The sequence below is a fragment of the Melanostigma gelatinosum genome (assembly GCF_949748355.1).
Source record: "Melanostigma gelatinosum genome assembly, chromosome: 12".
Classification (NCBI taxonomy): domain Eukaryota; kingdom Metazoa; phylum Chordata; class Actinopteri; order Perciformes; family Zoarcidae; genus Melanostigma; species Melanostigma gelatinosum.
Genome location: NC_136645.1, coordinates 5,915,595 through 5,937,187, shown reverse-complemented (window position 1 = coordinate 5,937,187; position 21,593 = coordinate 5,915,595). Strand labels below are relative to the sequence as shown.

The 21,593-nt window shown below is 41.2% G+C and overlaps 2 protein-coding genes across 3 annotated transcripts; both read left to right on the top strand.

Annotated features, from left to right (window-relative positions):
• Positions 1 to 1,109: 1,109 nt before the first annotated feature.
• myoz1a (myozenin 1a) lies at positions 1,110 to 5,631 on the top strand. The gene is made up of 6 exons (XM_079279798.1): positions 1,110 to 1,349; positions 3,009 to 3,095; positions 3,657 to 3,844; positions 3,989 to 4,181; positions 4,619 to 4,784; positions 4,871 to 5,631. Exons 2-6 carry the CDS (start codon positions 3,011 to 3,013, stop codon positions 5,088 to 5,090), a joined length of 852 nt encoding a protein of 283 aa, XP_079135924.1. The 5' UTR covers positions 1,110 to 1,349; positions 3,009 to 3,010; the 3' UTR covers positions 5,091 to 5,631.
• A 762-nt stretch (positions 5,632 to 6,393) lies between these two features.
• On the top strand, positions 6,394 to 20,216 carry hhat (hedgehog acyltransferase). 2 transcript variants are annotated; one of them, XM_079280028.1, is made up of 12 exons: positions 6,394 to 6,483; positions 7,137 to 7,285; positions 7,387 to 7,451; positions 7,631 to 7,744; positions 7,840 to 8,034; positions 9,162 to 9,374; positions 9,519 to 9,696; positions 10,508 to 10,658; positions 12,922 to 12,957; positions 15,418 to 15,619; positions 16,107 to 16,251; positions 19,430 to 20,216. In XM_079280028.1, the coding sequence occupies exons 2-12, from the start codon at positions 7,165 to 7,167 to the stop codon at positions 19,513 to 19,515; spliced, it is 1,506 nt and encodes a 501-aa protein (XP_079136154.1). In that variant the 5' UTR covers positions 6,394 to 6,483; positions 7,137 to 7,164; the 3' UTR covers positions 19,516 to 20,216. The 2 variants fall into 2 exon arrangements, with proteins under 2 accessions (XP_079136154.1, XP_079136155.1); XM_079280029.1 differs by lacking the exon at positions 6,394 to 6,483 and having other exon boundaries at positions 7,025 to 7,285.
• The last annotated feature ends 1,377 nt before the right edge of the window (positions 20,217 to 21,593 follow it).

Here is a 21,593-nt window from a genome sequence, read left to right as displayed (position 1 = left end):
AGTACAAAGCTAAAGAAGAAGTGATACGGCTCCACAGATATACTGTGTCATATTGTTAAAGTTGGCATTTAAATAGCAGAACTACACTTTATCTCAGTCAGGAGAACAACAAAAGCTGCACAGTGTAGCTGCTAGTCAGTCATAATTTAGTATTTCATTTCATTTCACCAGCACACAATCAGACCAACACTCAGCGAAAGCTCTTATCAGATTCAGAGCCTTAACTTTAAGCTGCATTCATAAAAACCTGATGCTCATTGAGGAACCTCGAGATTAAGTTGCAGGATTGTTTGTAATAATGTTCTCACAAATATGACAATGCTACACCATACAGTATGCACAATATAGTTCACAAAACTGCAAACTCGCTTAACTCTTTTGATCATATGAATACTGATATACATATATCTACATGTATATATAGTCACTTCTATAGTAAGATCGATTTAGTCTCCTCTACAATATGTGATTGTTTGTTGCAAAAAGCGGAATTATTACAACTGTGAATTTTAAATAAACGTATAAAACCTGATGCTATGACATGTCAGCAGTCAATGGTAAAATATGAGATGATTAAGCCCAGTTCAAAGACTGTGTATACTTTTGTGATACTTTTATTAAATGTCATAAAAGTGTGTGTGTGTGGGGTGTGGGGGGGGGGGGGGGGGGGTGTGGTATGTGCTGAGGAACTTTGGACTCAAGACTTCAGTATTTCTAAAATCCTGGCTACCAACCAACATTTTCTAGATTTGTTTCATGCTTGAAACACTCAAAACATCCATCATGTCCAGTCACGATGCTTCTGAAAAAACTGAAAGTGTGACAATCTAGTGTTATGTCGGGAGTAAAGGAGTCTTAATACATTATACACACATATGCTTAACATTAAACTTGCACTGTGCACTTGTGTGTACCCCAAACACACCCCAGTCCTTTGAGGTTATCTTAGAGCCTCGTTCTTTGCTGCTAAATATAGGCTTCTGAACCATCTGTGAGAATGATTTTGTTCCCTTAATATCTCCATCAGCACTTTCAGCTAGGCAAGAGAGACTTCTCCCCCCACCTTAAAGCAGCCCAATCCCTATTCATACTCCTAACCTCCTCCTCCTCCTCCTTCCGTCTTGACACCAACACTGCTGCTACCCACACCGCCAACCCTCTGAAAGATTTGCCGTCTGAGTGTGGAGTGGGTTTTGTACTTCCCGGGACCAGGGTCCAGCCATACGTAGTGTCAGAGGCACAGAGGGATTTGTAAACTTGTGATCCAGACCACCAGCATTGAGGGTCTCCTCTTCTCTGTTTGGTATTTATAAGCGTGTCTCTCCTCCCAGGATTGCAACAAAAACCCGGTGAGTGGATCTGCATCCCATCGGTGTGCTTATTTATACCAAAAACAGCTTGGGTTTAAATTCTGGCTACAACTAAAAATGGGGCGAGGCAATAAAGATATGCAACATGTTCCCAAACATAATTTCTGCGTTGTAAGTTGATCACTGGGGGGTAAAATGGAGGGGGACATCAAACACCCAGTGAAACAGATTATTACTTTGCTTTTGATGGAAATGTTTTGGATTCTACCGACGATTAAGAGAAAAAATGTCTCAGGGATTCACTTCGCAACCTTTAGATTTGCTTGGTACGTCTTAAAATGACCAAAGGAATGGACGAATGTGCTGACCACCCCTCTCTGTGGGCGGTGCAGAGATTTTACATGGTGTTCCCAAACACTGACGGGGGGGGTGGGGGGGGGGGGGGGGGTAAATCTGAGTGCCAGACATCCCAAAGTCTGTAATTATGTTAACATCCACAGCTGCTCCAGATCCCGCTGGTGTTTTGAGAGAGATTAGAACATACACTTGTTTTCTGGAGGTGTGCATTGTGTCCTTAAGAGTTGGGTCAAGCCCATTTGATTGCTGAATGACGCCATTACACGACCCTAAAATGTCTTGGCTGGAAATGTCTTTTAAAAATAGCCGCGGTGGGTTGAGTTACAGTCAGTAGATGTGATGTGATGTTTTGCCAATTCAAGAAACTGTTGCTGAAGTTGCTTATATGAATAGAGAAAGACAAAAGAAAAGTCGAATAAACACATAGGATAACGTAAGAACCAGATGCTACCCACACTCAGACTGAAAAGACACCATAGGTCGCAGGAAATGTTACTTTGCTTCAACGGTGAGTGACATCTCGACAGACGAGAGAGTAATCGCTCCCACTTTCCCCGCCTACATGTTCCCATGGAGGCCGCATATTGGGGGAATATGATCAGATGCTATTTTATGATCCCGAGGCCTTCAACTTCACTGCAGTAGAACGGCACCAGAAAGCGATGATCACCAACTTCTCCCTGAACCTCAGTGTGCTTCTGTTGATGTTGACTCAGTCTGTGTACAGAATAAGGCAATACGTTTCCTTTGGGCCAGACATCTGTTTCACTTGGGAATGTGGGGAATCTGAGGCCACTGACATCCCCCCTTGAACTTGAAAAATGAGGAGGGTCCATACATCTTATACATTGGTCCTGTGGATTCACTTGCAGCGGTTGTTGACGGCTGTAGGTGCTGAAAGAGTGATCTGGATAAGTTGGTGCCATGATCAGAGATAATCGCGAAGTAGTCCGTTGGAAGTTTCTTTCAACTGTGTGCAAATGTTTGTAGGAACTAAAGCAACAACACTCCCTTCAGTGAATTCAACCTTACTCTGAAGCTGCAGCTACTTATGCTGTCAATCTGAAATCATGACATCAAGCAAAACGTCCTCAAGTCGCTGCATTGAAAACATTGCTCGCTTTAATTCTAAATTCTAAAATTCAAACAATGGTATTTATATCAAATGTATAGTTCAACAACAAAGATTTTCTGGGGATGTTTGACATCAGTTTGCTTAAGTCTCTTGAGAGAAACAGGTTTACTTTCATCACTTCTACCACTGGTGAACGTGTTTTCCTATAGATTTCTGTAAACCTAATACTGTTGCTGCTAACACCATGTTCTTTCCTGACCCTCCAGTCATGTCTCTTGGAAAACCAGCCCCCCTAAACAAGCGGAAAAAGCTCTCCAAGATCATAACGGACTTATCACATATCGCTCAGGATGGTAAGGCTGGCATGAAGTTCCATGAGTAAGAAACCAAATTTATATAATCAGTGCAGCTCGTACATGTAAACACAAAATATATTAATAGATGTATGATAAATGATAAGTACTGCAGATGGGAACTGATCTTACAGGATATATGGAGTTATACCTGCAGTACAAGTAAGAAAGAAGTATTATAAAATACAATATACAAATTAATAATTAATATAACGAAGTAAATATGTATGATTCTATGTTGACTTTAGTTGAAATAATTTATGTATTTTGCCCTTTCAGGATACTGCACATATTTACCACTAACAGTCACTAAATGTCAGGTGTGAAAACAAAAGTCGTAGGTGTTCTAAAGTGTGAATCGTTAGTCTCAATTATTTCTGGGGAAACACATACATATTTAGAAAACAAGATGAGGAAATAGATGTAATGAAATAGTTAAACATCTGTTTTCCCAAAGGTTGTCTCACCACAGAGACTGCTAGACTAACAAGTAACATTTAGTGTTCCACATTAAGACATTTCTAAATGTAACGCTCATTTGTTCCTATGGCCCTTACCTAGAGTATCAGTCGGAGCCAGAGGCATCTGAGTTCGACCTGGGTACAAAGATCATGACTCCCAAAGACATCATGCTGGAGGAGCTTTCCCTGTTGAAGAATAAAGGCTCCAAGATGTTCAGGATGAGGCGGAAGAGAGTGGAGAGGTTCATCTGGGAGAACAACCCTGACATCTTCAGCAGTGAGTCTATGGTGAGAGCATAGTTCATGGAGAAAACTAACTCCTTTGAGGGAAATGTATGAATTTAATGATACAATGTGAATAATACGTCCCGATATTCCACAGAGGAACTCATGGAAATTTGTATCTACTTATCTATCTATCTCTTCTTTCAGGACAACCTCCAGAAGTGTGTTCCCTCTCTGGGAGGTCAGATGGGAGGTGACATTATAAATGTTGGTGGGCATTTTGTGAGCAAACAGATTGGACTCCAGCATTTCGGAGGGATACATGCTGGAGGGCCCCCTGTGCCACCTCCAAAGCCTGGAAGCATAGATGAAAAGGGAGAAGGAGAGTCTCCACTGAAAGGTTGTTGGCATTTCTATTTCTATTTTAAGGTCCAGTAATCTGAGACACTACAGTCTGTTTTTTATGGATTCAACTAATGAGATACATGTACATTTGTGAGATGTTTGCATATTTTGTGACATTTTCGGACAGAGTCAGGCTAGCTGTTTCCCTATATTTCCAGTCTTTGTGATAAGCTGACCAGCTGCTGGCCACATATTGAGCATACAACAGAAAGTGGTATTGATCTCCTTCTCTAATTCTTGAAACAAATCAAATAAGAATATTTCCCAACATTAATGAGCCACAAATATTGCTTAAATCAATTTCAATTTCAAAAAAACTTGAACAACAACATATATATAATTTTTCAACTTTTTCAACTTTAAATGAGTGCTACTAAAGTGCTGTAACTCCAGTCAAGAGTGTCTAATTCTCTAACCATGGATGTTCTCTAGGAGGTGGAAGCAATGATGCATCTAAGAAGCTGCTTCTTATCAAGATGTACAAGTCGCCATGGGAGAAGGCCATGAAGGGTGATGAAACTCTGATAGCCACTCTGAAAACAGAAATGCCTGGTCCCATTGAAAAGAAGGATGCGCGAAAATACAAATGCTTCAACAGGTACTTCCCTCAAGGCCCGACTTTGTACCGTAGGTGCTTTGTAACAAACAGGGGCTTTAATAATCCTCTCACCTCGCTTTTGTTAGGTCTGCCATGCCCTTTGGCGGCTTTGAGAAGGCCAACCAGTTCATGAAATTCCAGATGCCAGAATCTGAGGCCCAACAGGAGCCTGAACCAGTGGTGTACATCGGCGGCCGGCCTTCCTTCAACCGCACTCCTATTGGCTGGGTGGGCAGCGGTGAGCCCGGCACCATTCATATGGAGACAGAGGCTGTGCCCTTCGATGGAGAGACCGACGAGCTGTGAATGAATATTCATAATATGCACACACACACACACACACGATAGATGAGCTTACAGTTAACTGTTATGCTGAGGAATTTGAATCTCTGGATAACTGAAAGCGTAGAGGAAATGTGGGCATGTTCTTATGTTGCTCTGTATTCAGTTGTAAGGCAAGGAAACAAGGTATAGATGCTGAGGGGGAATGAAACATCAAACGTTTAGTTCAAGAGTTGAGTCTAAACACTCAATTTGTCGGAAAAGTGTTTGCTCTTGTTGACAAGTTGCAGATTTTGTCAATGAGGAAAGAATGAATCAAGTATGAAGGATAGATTTATGCTATGTTACTGTTGTGCACACTGTCTTGATGTCAAGTTGTTATCACATTTATTTCCCAGTGCCTTTTTTTTGCTGTTAATATTCTCTGTTTATTTGTTGAGTGAAAGCATGCATAGAGTCAGTTACTGATCCATTAACTTACTGTGAAAACACAGTTTCTCAACTATTAACCCTTTCAAACTGTAACAGTCCTCTTGTTAAGCGATTAAAATGTCAAGGGAAATGATTTTGTGTGTGAAAATCCTTGAAAATCCTTCATGTGGCATGATAATGTTACGTTTAAATGTCAGAAGTGTCTGGCTATTAACAGCTCATTTATAAGAATTCATCTATTTATATCAGGGTATAAAGTTAGGTGCTACATATATTTTTAATCTTAGTCTATTATTATTATTGGTTACTTAACTTTTATCACCCTATGAAAATACTGCATTGCAAGTAGCAGTCATACATTCATAGTTCGACAAGAATCATCAGCAGAATGTAGGGCTCCTTAAAACGTAAAATCAAAAGTAAAAGTACTCACTAAACTGAGTGTTATATTGCTGTAACAAATATAATATATGTTTGCAGCATGAGCATGTTTTAGATTTGAGGTGGAGCAAATTTAAAATATACATATATATATAAATATTTATATATATATATACTGTTGAGTAGTTCAGTTATTCAATACATCCTATTTTAGAAGTTCATTATATTTTTAGTTTGAACAATCTTCTAATTACAATGAAGTAAAAATATTAAGAATCAAAATGTAAGTAATTTATGAGAGGCGTAATTGACTTTGACCGACAAATAATTGTAACTTTATTTGCATACATTTCTTAAGGTTCAGGCAAATGTCATGCTCTGGGTTCAAATTAAGCCTTCATGTCATACCACTCCCGCACAGCTGGGGGCAGTCGTGCTCTAAACAGTTGTTAGCCAGTGATCACGAAGCAAGAAAACAAGAAGAAGAATTCAATAACTTTTAATGTTGGATGCTAACGTCACGTGATCTTCTGGTCCAGGCGCTATCAGCCAGTGCAGTCTACAGCTTACCGCGTCGCTATGGACACCGGCACAGTGTTATCTGGTAAAACTGCAACTTGTTCAAAACGATTAGCTAGCTTTAGCTAACTAACTGCCGTTCGAGTAGGATAGCTTACGGGGGAGTTTTCAGATAAACTAAACAATGTGTGAATAAAACGAACAATCAAATCAACACGAACACTTGTACACACACACACACACACACACCGTCTTGGTTTTAGTGGCCTTATCTCAACTGCTAAGACAAACTTAACAATAACAACAAATGTAGCTAATTAGCTGGTTTGGTGACTGGGTATGGTGGCCAACAGTCAACGCTACTTTCCGTACGCAGTGTTACTTAGCAACAGCAGTGATTGCTCCTTTTTTTAACGGAACCCCACGAGGCTCATTGTAGCGTTTTATAGCGTTACAGTAAAAATACAGTTTCCTCGCCATTTTACCTCAATGTGTGCTTGGTCTACAGCTATGATGGTGCTAACAATAAAAAATGTACAATACAATTGGATTTAGTTTAATTATTCCTACAATGACATTTTCTGTCAGTTTCCTCCATCTTTTAAAAACAAAGACATGTAAAACTATAAATTAAGTATTTTCAGTTTCACGTCCATGTGATATATTGTATGTTATTTTAATCTCAGGTAGTCCTGCAACAAATTGCCACTAACAGAGTTTCTTAATTGACTGTTTTAGGAGCACTACAGGGCTGTGATCTTGCCTGATGAAATCCAAATCAAAGGCCCAGTTGGCACCGCTGCCATGGGCAGAGATCCTTGCGTATTGGGTGCTGTCCTTCGGCTCTCATCTGTACTCGTTCTACCAGCTGCACCGATTCTCCAAAGGTGAAGCAGATACGATTGATATCTGTACGTTGGTTCAATGTATTGAGAAGAAAGGTTTCAAGAAAAATGAAGCTGCTGTTTCCCCCGTTTCCTTCCCTCAGAGCATGAAGCAGGATTAGAGAGAGAATTCCAGTTGGAAAAAGGCCTCGTTCAGGGTTTTAAAAGGGTAAGTTCAATGTGGAAATTACTGATTAAAGTTTGTTTTAAGTCCATAGTGTGCAGTCCTAATCTAAAGACTTTATCCATTTGGCTCCTTAACACATTTTTGACCATTCAAAGTGCCTTTTCAACAGGCTTCAGGTGTGATTTAAAGACCTATGGTGAAGTTAGTTGTGTGTTTGTCAGGACCCATCAGACTTTGAGTGGACTTTCTGGACGGAATGGGCTAAGAAGTCTTTGCTGTGGACTCTTGTTGGTCACGGCGTGGTATCAAGATTGACCAGCATCTTTTACCCCAAGGTATAGGAAGCAGCTGCTACTGTACAGTTAAGTGGAATATTGCCATCAGGTGTTAGATGTTTTAATCCAACATGTGTTTTATGTTTCTGCAACAGTTTCGGGTGCCAGCACTCGCGATATATGGCTTCTTAGCAGCCAGCAGTGTGCTGGGGATTAAAGGAGTGAGTGTGGTGCTGGTACATCTGGGCCTGTCCTTCTCAGTGGCCCAACTGCGAAAGTCAGCTCTGTCATGGGCCGTCAACCTGCTGCTGCTCTCCACACTTCACATCCAACCACTTCAAGAGATCCAGGTGGGTTGGATCACCTGGATTACACTGGTTCCTGGTTTTTGGAGGGGTGTCTTTATCTTGCATTAGAACGATAGGACAGACAAGTAAAATATGTTTTTATTAGAAGCAAAAGACATTAACAGCAGACAAAACGCAACAGAGTTAGGATGAGCAAGGGACTGCATCTCCACTATGTGTGTTTATAATACCATTGTATGAATTAACTGTTTCATGCTATGTTCCTGTAAGTGCATTTTGAGATCGTATTCGTTCTTTCACCAACCATTCGATTATCACTAAATGTTATATTTGTAAAGAACACAAGGGGGCACACAATACCAAGGGGAAGTCCAACCATTTGGCCACTCAGCTGCATTTCTCTATGTCCCTACTGCAAGATATAAGTTGAGTGAATTTATCCAAGGCATTTACATACTAAGCATGCTATTTCCAGTATGGAATGGGAGAAACTCTCCCTACAAGCACTGGAAAATAGCTAGCAGTGGGAGACATCCTAACAGAGTACTCGTATTCTAAAAGTCAAACATGTATTGCAGTGAAAATGAGAGCAATACCACAAGAAAATGATATTTTACCAAACTGTATTTTCTTCAATACAACAGAATGATTAAAAACACATTTAAATTCAGCTTTAATATGACTTCAGGAACTCAATGCCAGTCACGTGTACATATATTTATCATTATTGACACTGGCTCTGAGTATTCCACAACCCTTAGGGTCGTCCTAACACCCTCCTATAACCTAATCTAACTGACACAAACGTGATTACAGCCAGGCAACTATGCTCCAGGTAGAATGATTGGAAATGTGATTTTAGTAAGTGAAATAGACCCGACAGACTCCTGTGCACAAATAGTCCCGTGTTCAAGCACTATTCCGAGAGATATCATATTCCCAAAGCTGTTAAGCGGGCCTCATTAAATGTTCTCTCAAGTTTATTCCTGTGTTGACAGATTTTCATAGTGTCTAAATATGCTGTTACCTGCTAATGTTCTCATTTAAATGTTTCATATTAAAAAAAAAAAAAAAAAAGAGCTAAATTTAGTGTCAGATTGCAACTATTAATTTGAAGGTTTCCCCAGGAATGTGTTAAAAAGAATTGGCCATGTCTCTGTATTCCTCAGAGGGGCTGGTATCAGACCGAGGAGGAGTACTATCTGCTCCTCTTCAGCGTCGCCGTATGTGGTCTGCGCTTCATCAGCTTCAGCCTGGAGCTTTGCTGGGCCCCTGCAGACCGGGGCGGACTTGTGCAGCTCGGCTGGTTGTTTTCATACACCTTCTATCATCCTTTCTTCTACAACGGACCCATTATTACGTACCAAGACTACATCGAGCAGGTAAGACCGCCAACCAGGGTTCTCATGAATCTCGTCTAAACATGCCTAAACGTAGACATCAGCGGTGGGGTTGTTACAAGAGGAAATTAACTTTCATTTCTCAGATGTGTTCCTTAACAACAACCTGACTTTCTACACTTGCAGATGCGGAGGTCTTCTGAGGAGTGTGATGGAGACAGAGCTGTCTTTACTTACTTGGTGCTCAGATTAGGACGGATTATTCTGTGGTGGTGCATCGCAGAATACCTGATCCATGTAATGTACATGCACTCCATCCAGTCCAATGAGACCTACTTAGAAATCCTCCCTCCCTGGGCCTTGGGTAAGTCTTTGTGCTGCATGTATTTTTAGGCTGTTGTGTACAGTATGATGTATATTTATATCTTCCATGTTTCCCCAGTCGATTCAGACACACTCTGAACACACTTTCAAGATGCAGAAGTTAAAACGCGTTACCCCCACAGGAACTAGTTGGTTCATCAGATGTGTCTTACTCATTGGCCTCAATTCACAACCAACCGTTATGATCTGTGGTGGGATTTTGTTTATATTTTCTATATTGTTTATATATTTGCTTTTCGCATTATTTATTCACAAATTGAAGGCATAAATCAGCTACGTACCCTCGTATTACCCCTTTGTGTCTTTGAAGGATACTGTATTTACGCAGGTGGCCCCTGTGGTCTATATATACTCTGCATGTACAGCCTCATACTGATCATATTTTAGATGTGAAGCTCCTCTGGGATCTTCTTTCTTGCTAATTCATTAATTATTGGTCATTTACTCGCTCACCATTGTCCTAATCTGCCCCCTAGTTGCCATAAACAGGTATAGAAACTGAATTCTGATCATTTACTGGCTTTTTTTTTTTGCAATTCTGCTCAACTGCAGCAGCTCTTTTATGTCAGCAACAAATTATGTTTGCCAGTCATCAACTATTGAGCCCTTCTCTGTTGCTCCTTCTGATGTTTCTTACCTTTTTTGCTCATCAAAAAGCTTTTTAAACAGAGGGTCTGATAATACAGGGTGTTGTATGCTGCACTGATTAGAAAGCCCTTTGGGGCAATTAAAGAGCGTGTCTTAATTATTAAAATAAATATTCCTTTGACCTCCTTTTCCTCCTGCTACAGGAGGTCTGGCCCTGGCACTGGTCCAGTTCTTCTTTGTGAAGTATCTGGTGCTGTTTGGCCTTCCGTCCACGCTGGCTACTTTGGATAAACTAGTTCCCCCAAAGCTTCCCCGCTGTGTCAGCATCATGTACAGTTTCACAGGGATGTGGAGGTAAGATCATGTGGTGGAACAAATCACAGTTAACACCACTGACATAAATAAAGTGCAGTATTGGTCTCGACGCGTTCCTTAACACGTCAATGAAAGGAAAAGCTTGCATCTCGTGTTATTGTTGAAGAAAGGGTTCATTTAATGTCAAGTTCTCACTGTGGATTGGCAACAAGGGTTAACCTCTTGGTAAACTATCATTTAAATCTCTCTGTATTCAAACCACTTAATAATCTAAATATATTAAGTATCAATCAAAATCTCTCACTCACAAAATGTCCATTAAATCAACAGAAACCAATTTCAAATTCAGCCTCCTGATGTGAAAATCAAATGCCCCCTAATTAAATAAACTGTCCGAGGAGACGATGAGCAGGATGAGGGTCAGTACAGAAATAGATGCTGTTAGGCCGGGCGTGGAAGGTGGATGAGGGGCTCTGCACGTTAACCTGCGGCAGGAGAATAGGACACGCCTGGAGAGTTGCAAGAAAGAAGACTTGACGTGTAGTTTTAACAAAGAAAAGAAAGTCCACGGACGTATCCAAGCAGGTTAAAGAGGTAGTGAATCATCCAAACATGCGGCCACTCGGTTACTTTTATACACCTCACAGTTTTACAGTTTTTCTTTTTTGAGCAAAGATGTCCAGAAACTGGATTAAACCCTTCGTTGTCCTCTCCTAGATGCTCTCACCCCCTTTTTGGTTCTCCTCTGTGCTTCTGTTAGTTCTCTCTTCCCCAGTGTGTTTGATTTATCTCACCTCCTTCCTTTCCTCTCGAGGTAGAAATGTGCTATTCTGTAGTTTTTCTTCCCCTCCCTCTCTGCTGCACTTGTTTGGCACGAGTTTGTAGACACACACACACACACACACACACACACACACACACACACACACGGACACCTCATGCTGAATAATTGATGTCCTATCTACCTCTATTAAAGTAAATGTCTTGACGACTGCTGCATTTAACAAGCTCATTTAACACTTTTGCGACCAAGCAAAGGGAGAGACTATGCCTGCTTTATGCTGAAGGGGTCACAATTGCTCAAGTTAAATAAACACACACATTGCAGTGCTTGTTAGATGGGAATACAGCACCATAATCAGCAAGTCTTAAAACGGCTACAGGCAACAGCACATCCACTGCTTGGAAAACCATTTCAGATATATTTAATGGTGAACGTTTTTGTGTCACAGTGCCATTTGTTGTTTCCTCTGATACATGCCCAGTCACCAGTTCATTAGGTGCACCAAGCTAAAACCTGATTCAACAGTTCTACAATAAATCCTACCGTTATTAAGGTTGTATGAAGGCTATATTGTTCATTTGTTTGTTGTATGACAATTTTGGATGTTGCAGTTAAACACACACATTGCAGTGTTGCAGTGTTGAGCTGTATTGCATTATACTAACTGGTGTTTCTATTATTTTGACCACCCCATTTATATGAATAAGAGTAGGCAAAATAACAGAAACATCTCTCTGTATAATGCACGAGCTACAATCGCCAAAACAATAATAAAGTTCAAGGATATAGCACAAAATACTTTGGATAAGGCAATAGAAATAATGCATGAATATCACAGGATTGATCTGTTAGCTAGCTGTGCCTAATAAACTGGCAATTGAGTATATGGACAAGATTCAAGCAATATACCCAATGTACTCAACAAGAAAGAAACATGCAAGTCAAAAAACAGTGTTTGACTGTGAGTAAAACCTGTTTCCCCTCATGGTTATTCTATAAAATGACCAGGCAATGTAGAGTTTTATGCCCCTCCCTCATGGCTAAATCACTCTGTTCCCAAATGTAATTGAAAATGAGAGACCGCTCTCTCAATTCGGAGCACATACAATCGACGTGGAAGGCTGCGTGTTTGGTTTTTGCAGTAAAACTGCACTGGCTGCGGACCAGATCGACCGATGTGCTGACACCGATGCACTCCAATCCGGCCTGTGTGTGCTGAGCTGGCCAATGTTGACAACATTGATGGAATGCATAAAGCTGCCCACTGACATCATTCAGTTTATAGGCAGCACACAAACAAATCTAATCTTAATGACCAGAGTGCACACGCAAACACACATCCATCATCAGAATCAGAATCAGAAGATTCAGAATCAGATCAGAATCTGATTCTGATCAGATTCTGATCATCATACATACGGCATGTGAAGCCCAGAGCTCAGGTGTTTCTTACACAGTGCTGTATTATTATGTAAATGTCTGACTCAATATTCATTTCTTTTTTTTGTTCTTTCTCAGGCACTTTGACGAAGGCCTGTATCGATGGCTCATCAGGTAAGAGGCACTCCATGAGCAGAGGACAGACTAATGCAGATGTTAATGCTTACTAAAAATGTGAAATGTCATCGAAATCAAATAATAACTCTAGAATATCTATCTGTCTGTCTGTCTATTCATCATCTAATCTGTCTGTCTGTCTCTCTCTGTCTCTCTATCTATCTGTCTGTCTGTCTCTGTCTCTCTGTTTGTCTCTGTCTGTCTGCCCATCTATCTCATCTATTTTTATCTCTGTCTATCTCTCACTCCACCCATAGCTGGTTACATATGTCTATATATATCTCTCTCTCTATCGAGATATATATATATATATATATATATAGCTTTGAATATATATTCATAGTTTTCATTGCCTCATATTTTGAACAGCGTGCCGTGTGTTTATTCAACCTTTATCTGTTATTTTTCACACATACTGTAAAGAGCTCATTTCCTGCAGGGCAATGAACTTGTTCAGTTGAATAACCTTAAAAAAAAGCAAAGAGAAGGTGCCATTCTCCTGCTGCCGACCCACATGTGTCATCACAATGGACAAGGATGGCGCATTTGCATGTAGGCTTTCTCATGATTATGAGGTCGGATGCTGTTGGTGAATAGTTCTGTTGTGCTGCTGTTCCTGCACCCTGGTGAAATGCCTCCTTGTTTAATATGTGCATATGTAATGGGGGCATTATGTGCCAGCTCACTTGTACTTTGGACGACGTACATTGTTAGTTTGTCTGCTTGTTAATGATGCACACTTGGCTGAATGCAGCCTATTGGGAGGTTATGATCCACTTGGTAGACGCGGGTTGCTCCATTAAGGCGACGCTGCAGTTGCACGGTTGTCAGAAAACACACTGATATTCTGTCAAAATGCTCCCTCGTCCTGGTCGTTGTTCGCTAATTAGCTTTTGTGTTGACGCGTATGATGGCGTGCATGTTCGCCTGCTTTTCAGGTGTTAAAGATGAATTAAATTGGACTGTTTTGGAGATGGCTACAGAGGATCCATTGAATTAGCAGATTCTGAAGGCACAGTTCACCCCCAAATCAAAAGTACACATTTGTCCTCTTACCTGTCGTGCTATTAATCAATCTAGATTATGTTGGTGTGAGTTGCCTAGTTTTGGAGGTATCGGCCAGCTCTCCAATATATGGGACTACATGGCACAAGGCTTGTGGTGCTCAAAGCGGCAAAAACACAGAACCTCGTTGTGGGCAGGAACTATGGTTGGAAGAAAAAGAGTTCCTCCTTGAAACTGCTTTGTATTCGATGTATTTTTGGTTGTCTAAATTGCAAATGCAAGTTGCCATTTTAATCCGTGTCCATTGAAAGTAGTTCTATCCTGACTAATGGCATCACTTGCAATTATCCCACTGCAGAGGCAGAACGATACCCGTGACACAATGTCCAAAAACAAAGTGCTTTTAAAGAGCTTTTAATGCAGTTCTGAAATCCTGTTGAAATTGTCTGAAGTGCGCTCGATGAGTGCGTAGGTGTTAAATGATGTGCTCTGCATGACACCCCTTCTCCCTGAGCAGCTAAGTGGCTCATTCTTAACCATTCCATTACGCTCTGCGTGCTGCTGTGTCTCAGGTTCTCTGTTTCGTACTGATCAACCAACAGAAGAGCTCTCACTGGTTGTTTCATTGAGTTATTGCTGCCACACACGAGGAGGAGCATATGCTCACGGAATCATGGGGCGAAATAGTTCAAAATAATATTTATATAATTAGAAATAAATAGGCGGGGGCTTGGATTGAGTGTGTGTGTGTGTGTGTGTGTGTGTAACAGTTGCCTGGCAGTCCATTTCCAGTCTCCAAACCTTGTACGCATGTTGTCTGCACCATCTGCTGTCAGTACTCAGGAGTTACACAACACACCGATTACTCATCTATTGCAGTAATGTACGTCTTGCAATTTTCATATTACGACGCACACCTGTTTAGCATCCGTCGACATCTAATTAATATAAACAGACTGATAGATACTCAGTGTGTTCAGGTGATCGGTTTGCTCGAACACTCTGGTTCCTTCTCCATCTGCTCTTGCGCCTACTTTCTTCCTCCAGCATGGCCAAGCTGGCCACTCTATTTAAGGCTCAGAAAACGCTGGCTCATTGTTCAGGAGCATTGATTATCCACAGGGTGGCTGAGATAATTAGTTCCCAGCTCAGCAACACCAGACAGAACGTGTTTGTTTGCTCCTAAGTGTGTTGGAGTGATGTAGCATGTCGAGACTCTCGGTCCCCCGGGGGACAGACGGGCTTCTCGTAATATCTGAGACCTTTTGTCTTCGCGGCATGCACCACTATCTTAACTGATTGTTGGGGGTATGATCCACCTCATGTGGGCTGTGAATATGCAGCTGCTATTTTTAAATTACATGAAGTGTAATCTCATTTAATCCACAGTGGAATTCAATGCATGCATGATGTCATGAAATCTTCGTTTTATCTTATGATCTCATGTTGCAGATACATCTATGTGCCGTTGGGGGGCTCACGGCATGGTCGTCTTTACAAGGCGTTGTCGACCGGCCTTGCGTTCGGCTTCGTCTGCCTCTGGCACGGCGGCCACGACTACCTACAGTACTGGGCCCTGATGAATTGGGCTGGAGTTCTGGTGGAAAATGGACTGAAGTCTCTCTTGGCCTCGTCGTTTATTCGCTCCATTGTTGTAAGTTTGAAATCTAAATCCAATTTGAAAAAAAAAAAGATTAAAATTGTACATAGATATAATTCCTTGGTTATTCCATCAATTGGATTTTCAGTTAAGATGTGTGAAGACGATGGAATCTTTCTTGTAGCTAGAAATAAAGGGGTCATGTAATCTGATTTAATAAGAAACGATGCCTGGAGCTGCGACAGTAAATACAGGAGACAGACTGGTTGGATCCTGTCACATCTAATTGGCATAACGGAGCAACATTAATGTTAAAGTATGTTTCCAATAACAATAGAAACGTTCATCTTGCTTCGTTGGACTCCGGCCTTGGGAGAAGGTTCATGTTCTCAGAATAGTCATGAAGTCTGATGTCAGACTGTAATCCTTCTAGTTTATGGCCACACAGTTCATTAGTACCAGGTGCTTTGCCTCTTAGATTTACAATGAAAATCTCTGGTGGTTCTTTTGCAATTCACTTATTTATTTACTGATTTCCCAGGAGCAGACCTTCTCAGCGGCGATGGAGCGGCGCTGCATTGCCCTTCTCTCGGCCTTCTCCACTGCAATGCTCATCCTCTCTAATCTGGTGTTTCTTGGGGGGGGACATGTTGGCAGAATCTTCTGGAAGCGTGTCTTCATTCAAGGTACATTGTCCTCCACGACACTCACTCGGGAGGATTTCTGTCAGCCTTTCACTTTGCAAGATTGTTTCGGATGATATTCATACATTTGTTTCGGTTGTAGAGGTACCATCAGTCACTGTTCAGTTGCATCATGGGACATTTCACCTTCTACAGTGGTGACAGCAGCTAACGATAGTACGCCTAAAGCAACAATTAGAGAGAGACCAACCTCTGGATATGATAATGATGATGATAACGACACCTTTACAAAACAATGTTTATGAGGTGCTTTACAGGGTGGAAACAATAGAAAATTGAAGAAAAAATGGAAAATGTTACTCGTAAAAACAATTAAAAAAAAAACAATAAAAAGATATGCATACAACTATAATGAAAATCAAGCAATATGACACTAAACATAGTCAAAACAAAACAATTGAAATAAAACAGATGGCGAGTGAAGGTAAGGATCACAGGGAGACTAGACTATAAAAAGTGTTGTAAGAAGAGATCACATTGGACCATTTGATGCATCAGTACAGAGACATCTGCTTTGTGGTTGTGCCAGTCCCTGCTTATCTCCCCGTGTCTTTATTTGGCTCATTTGGTACCTAAAGCAAGATGACAGCCCCCCCCCCAACAGCCTGTCTACTCAAGATAAGCAGTCTGAGCTGCACTCGCCACTGGGGTGGGCACCGAGTCAGTGCCGAGAGCTCAGCGCTGAAACTTCATCATATAACATAAATACATATAAAATAATATACGTGTTTTGACAAGAACAGTTAATGAATTAAAAAGCAGTTTTCTCATTTTTAAAGTAGCATTCATTGATTTTTTTTTACCACTTGGGGTCAAGCTGTAAACACAACAGTGACATTATCTGATAAAGCCGGTGTTCGTGTTTCCTATTCCCACATCCAGCAGGACCCAGAACAACAGTAGCATTCATCTTCCGTTAATGGCACATGTCTTTGGGCCTCGTCAAGTCGAGCCCAGCAGCCTGACGAATAGTCCAGTCACCAGTTAAGCTCCGTTGTGACAGGAACATAATTGTTGTGAGGCGGGGAAAGCTCACAGTAAATCGTGTGTAACTATCAGGCCTCTTCTAGCAGACTCGGTGTAAATAAGTGAAGAGAAACCTAAAAGTAAGAACAGTGTGTTTTAAAACACCATTTCTGTTGTGAATTATTCAGAGTGAGAACGAGGAACTAAACAGAGAATCTCAGCTTGCCTTTAGGAAGATTCATTCGGACCACATGATAGTACAAATAAAGACATAACATGGCGCTGCCTGATGCTTACTTTAAAATGTTTAGAAAGACCTTTGAACAAACCACTTGATCAATTTGTTGCTAGTGTAGTCGTGGTTTTGTATTTTAAATGGAAATGAAATGGATCCACCAGAAAAGGCCTGAGGCAGTTCCTTGTGTCTGCACAATAAAACGTCGCTGCGCTTTGCTTCATTAACATGAGATCAATGCTTTTAAATCAGCCTGTCTGCGCTTTTTACTGGTGCAGGCAGTGGTGCAATTGCACTCTTTGACCTCCGCGGTGAAACAACAACTAATTCCTGATATTGTTGTAGCCTCCCAAAAGCCCCAATGTAAGAATATCCTATCGTATAACGCTTGTTAAAATTGCGTTTGAATGAAAACAGTTTACTCCAGTAGACGTCGGAATGTCATTTCATGTCTGTTTAAGTGTGATATCAGTAAAACTACAGTACTTTACTGAGTAGGACATCGATGGAGTTCTATCGCTGGTTGCAAGTAGCATCACCTCTAAGAAAACACGGCTCTTTGAGGCTGTGCGTGCACACAGCATGGTTTTTAGGTAAACGCTGACGTCAGCGTGCCTGCATGCTCACTATTATAATGCTAAGATGAGGCTGTTTAGCAGGTTTAGCTAATGTGTAGCATGTGAGAATGCAAGTGTTTGCTTTTCAGCACTAAGCACAGAGTACAGCTGAGGATGACGGGAGTGTCATTGGTTTTGCAGGTATTTAGTCTCGTCAGGTATTCGACAAATCACAATTTTGACTTGATGATGGCGCGAGATGAAAAGTCAGAGGTCTGAATTCATCCTGAGGAGAACATAAATGTCTGCACCAAATTTCATGGCAATCCAATATTTAGATATTTCAGTCTGGACCAAAGACAGACAGAGCTTTCCTTTGAGCGATGCCATTAGTATTAGTGAACACAACCTCACATTTGCTGACCCACACACGAGTTGTAATCAGTCAAACTACAACGTAGCCAGAGACGTAGAAAAGGAAGAGCTCAACCAGCAAGTTGTCAGTTTCCTGAGAAGAAGTCTTGAGTTCTGAGTTCTCTGCAAGTTTGACCTCATTTGAACACAAAGTGCTCTGTTAATCACTCTTAGTTGCAGCCCAAAGTAACTCACATATTGACTGGCGGTGTATGCTTCCTCTAACTTCTGCTTCTCACTCTGTGAGTTAGTAGCAGCAAAGGGTAGACTACCGGTTGGGGAATATATTTCACACTGAGGGCTTTAATGAAATCTACATAACTGCAAAGGCAAAACGCCGGCACGTCTTGAAACTGCAACGCTTGCTCGTGGTGCGTGCAGGGCCCCGAGCGAAAAGGCTCCGTGTGATGGATCTAGATGTCAGAAATGCATCACATTTGTAATCGCTCATGAGCATTTGTAATTAAACCAACATTAATAATTAGCTGGCATTTACCGGAAATTATGCTTATTTTCTGCAAACGTCACGTCAGCATAGCATAAATATTTATCAGCGAAAAATCTGGGTTTTTCTAGGTGTAGCCCATGCAGCCTCTCTTCTGCAGACAGGAAACGGACAGTACAGCTGTGCATAAAGCAGCCCGTGTGTGTATGTGAATTAGATGAATGGGAAAGAATAGACCATTGAAAAGCATTGTGGCTGCAGGTGCAGGTTACTGAGATAATCTGGAGGAGAGCCAGTTGGGGAGGAGGTGCAGACAGCTGTCTTTACCTGCCTGCTCAACCCTCTAAGACACGGCTATAAATAGAAAGAGAGAGAGTAACCGTAACTCAACACAGTACAGCAGAGAATCAACCAAACCGCCTACTGCTCGCTGTCGCTCTTGTAAAAGAATGCAAGTCTTTGTAGTAGTTCCCTGGAAAACGCATCAGAATATAGCAGTCTAAATATTTCCCGTTACAGATGAATGCATTCTTTTCATGTTAGGCTGGTCGACCATGGCGCCTCCTATGCTGGCTTTCCTCTACTGCTTTGCTCAGATTGGACTTGAGTGGACGTCTCGCCCACCATGAGTCACCTTGACTTTCTACCGGAGCGAGGATCCCTGCTACCAGACAACCAGAACAACCTGCTGAGTCCAGTTCCTTGTCCAACCGGGCTCACTGCCACAGAACCCGTCCAAACCTGAAGTGCAGCTGAGCAGCCACTTTTTTCACCACCCGGCAAAATCTGTCCGTAAGCTACGACTCAAAGGATCAGAGCTGATTCTCTCGAAGGAGAGAGTTTCACTTGCACACAAACTGTAATAGAATTACCGTGAATTCAGGGTCTTGGTAGTTTCAAGGCATGTTTTCTACCCAATAAGCTTCACTGAATCACTGTTATTCTAAGAAACACTAAAAGAAAGTACGGCCCCGGATCCGTCTTCGTTACATGGCTCTGATAAGGTATTGCTCAGTGGTGCGGGAAGCCGGAGAAATGCTAATTTCATATTTACTGTCCTCCTTTAGCTCGCCACAAAAGCATTGGTGTCTTCAGAGGTAGATAAAAGGAGCAGTGGACTGAATGGAGCAGCAGGAACCCGATCAGATCTTGGGTGAAGTTGAATCACGCTGATATTCGATATATTAATACAAAAAATACAAAACACTAACTTTTCATTTATCACATTAATAATGATGTATCCACTAGAATGCAGATGAATGCTATTTTTTGGTACGGATGTAAAAAAACAAACACACAAGTTGTTTGTTTTGTGCTAATGTGTTGTATAATGCCTCATATCTCCATATGTCAACTGTACACTACCTCAGTCTACGTTTGGATTAAAATCTTGTATTTCAAGTTTCCTGATCATGAATATGCATCTATGTTGTAATGGGTAACTCTACTGTACCTGCTGTGATGACTCATTCAGTTTCTCAGACCCATACATACAGGTCTGGAGTGTTGACGGGATTAGCTCCCAACATAAACCCAGGAAACTCTCCCTGTACTTCTCAATTTTTCCAGAAATATTAAAAACAGCTTTATTTTAATTCTGACTATTCTTTAGTTTTGAAGGGACTTCTATGAATATATTAAAGGGTTGATTTGGTGACCTAGTGAGTATTTCCAGTGTTATGTGAGATCACAACAAACTACAGTGCCCGTGTTCATATGAACATTGATAAAAAATGATTCTGTACAACCAGAGACACAGATACCAGACAATACTTAGTGAGATCAGTTGAGTTTTTTGTTCTTTTCATGGGATTCATTGCCAAGAATTCCCAGAATATGGTCAGACTTCTCCTTTAAGAGATGCCAAAGAGCACTGGAAAGCATTCACACGACAACTAGCTTTAGTGAGCTGCAGCGGTGAGTCAATTAACCAATTAGTCGATCAACAGGAAATTCATTGGTAAATATGTTGAATACTAATAATGCCAAATCATTTCTCGTTCAAGCTTTTCAAATGTGACGGTTTTGCACCAAATGATCGATTCATCGGGAAAACAAATCTGCATTTGAACCGATAATTAAAATAACTGATGTTTGAGCTGTATTTAGAGTCGTCAGGTTGAGGCTGTCCCACGTGGACAGTGAGTTGGATGACCCGATTCAACGAGAGAAAACGCTTTTAGATCGTCAGACCAATGAGACGGTTTATTTTCACACCAAATAAACATAACAAACTCTTGGTGAAAAGTTACACATCTTTAAAGCTTTACATTTCAGATCACAATGAATCATTTACTCTGCAGTCCAGTTGCAGATGACGAGTTCATTACCAGTTTCGAAAGACAAAGTAAAAGAAAGCTACTTTAAAAGGCTTATGTGCTTTTTCTTTGTCATCCGAGCTGAGAAAGTGTTGTGTGGCAAAAACAACGTGATCCTCTTACTGTGCTCAGTGCTCAGTGCGGAGAGCAATCAGCTCCAGGGTACGGCTTCCAAGGAGATTACTTTAAGAATGAGTGATTTTTTTAAGCCGGAGGTGTTATCGCTGACAGATCCATCGTTAACATGAAACTTTCTTGTTGCCGTTAGTCGTCTGGTTGATTGTCGTAGCTTCCCAAGGTTTCAAACGGTGAACTGTCTAACCTGCACAGGTCTGTACTTTCATTGATTTATATCTCGGTGAGCAACAGAACTGTGTAATCTGGAGTCT

What these genes read in the sequence shown, in the direction of transcription:
- myoz1a (XM_079279798.1), top strand. Translation starts at nt 3,011, where the DNA reads ATGTCTCTTGGAAAACCAGCCCCCCTAAACAAGCGGAAAAAGCTCTCC. An exon ending in ATCACATATCGCTCAGGATG is followed by an intron (nt 3,096 to 3,656) that starts GTAAGGCTGGCA and finishes GCCCTTACCTAG; the next exon opens with AGTATCAGTCGGAGCCAGAG. An exon ending in AGGAGAGTCTCCACTGAAAG is followed by an intron (nt 4,182 to 4,618) that starts GTTGTTGGCATT and finishes GATGTTCTCTAG; the next exon opens with GAGGTGGAAGCAATGATGCA.
- hhat (XM_079280028.1), top strand. Translation starts at nt 7,165, where the DNA reads ATGAAATCCAAATCAAAGGCCCAGTTGGCACCGCTGCCATGGGCAGAG. An exon ending in GCTGCACCGATTCTCCAAAG is followed by an intron (nt 7,286 to 7,386) that starts GTGAAGCAGATA and finishes TCCTTCCCTCAG; the next exon opens with AGCATGAAGCAGGATTAGAG. An exon ending in AACCACTTCAAGAGATCCAG is followed by an intron (nt 8,035 to 9,161) that starts GTGGGTTGGATC and finishes TGTATTCCTCAG; the next exon opens with AGGGGCTGGTATCAGACCGA.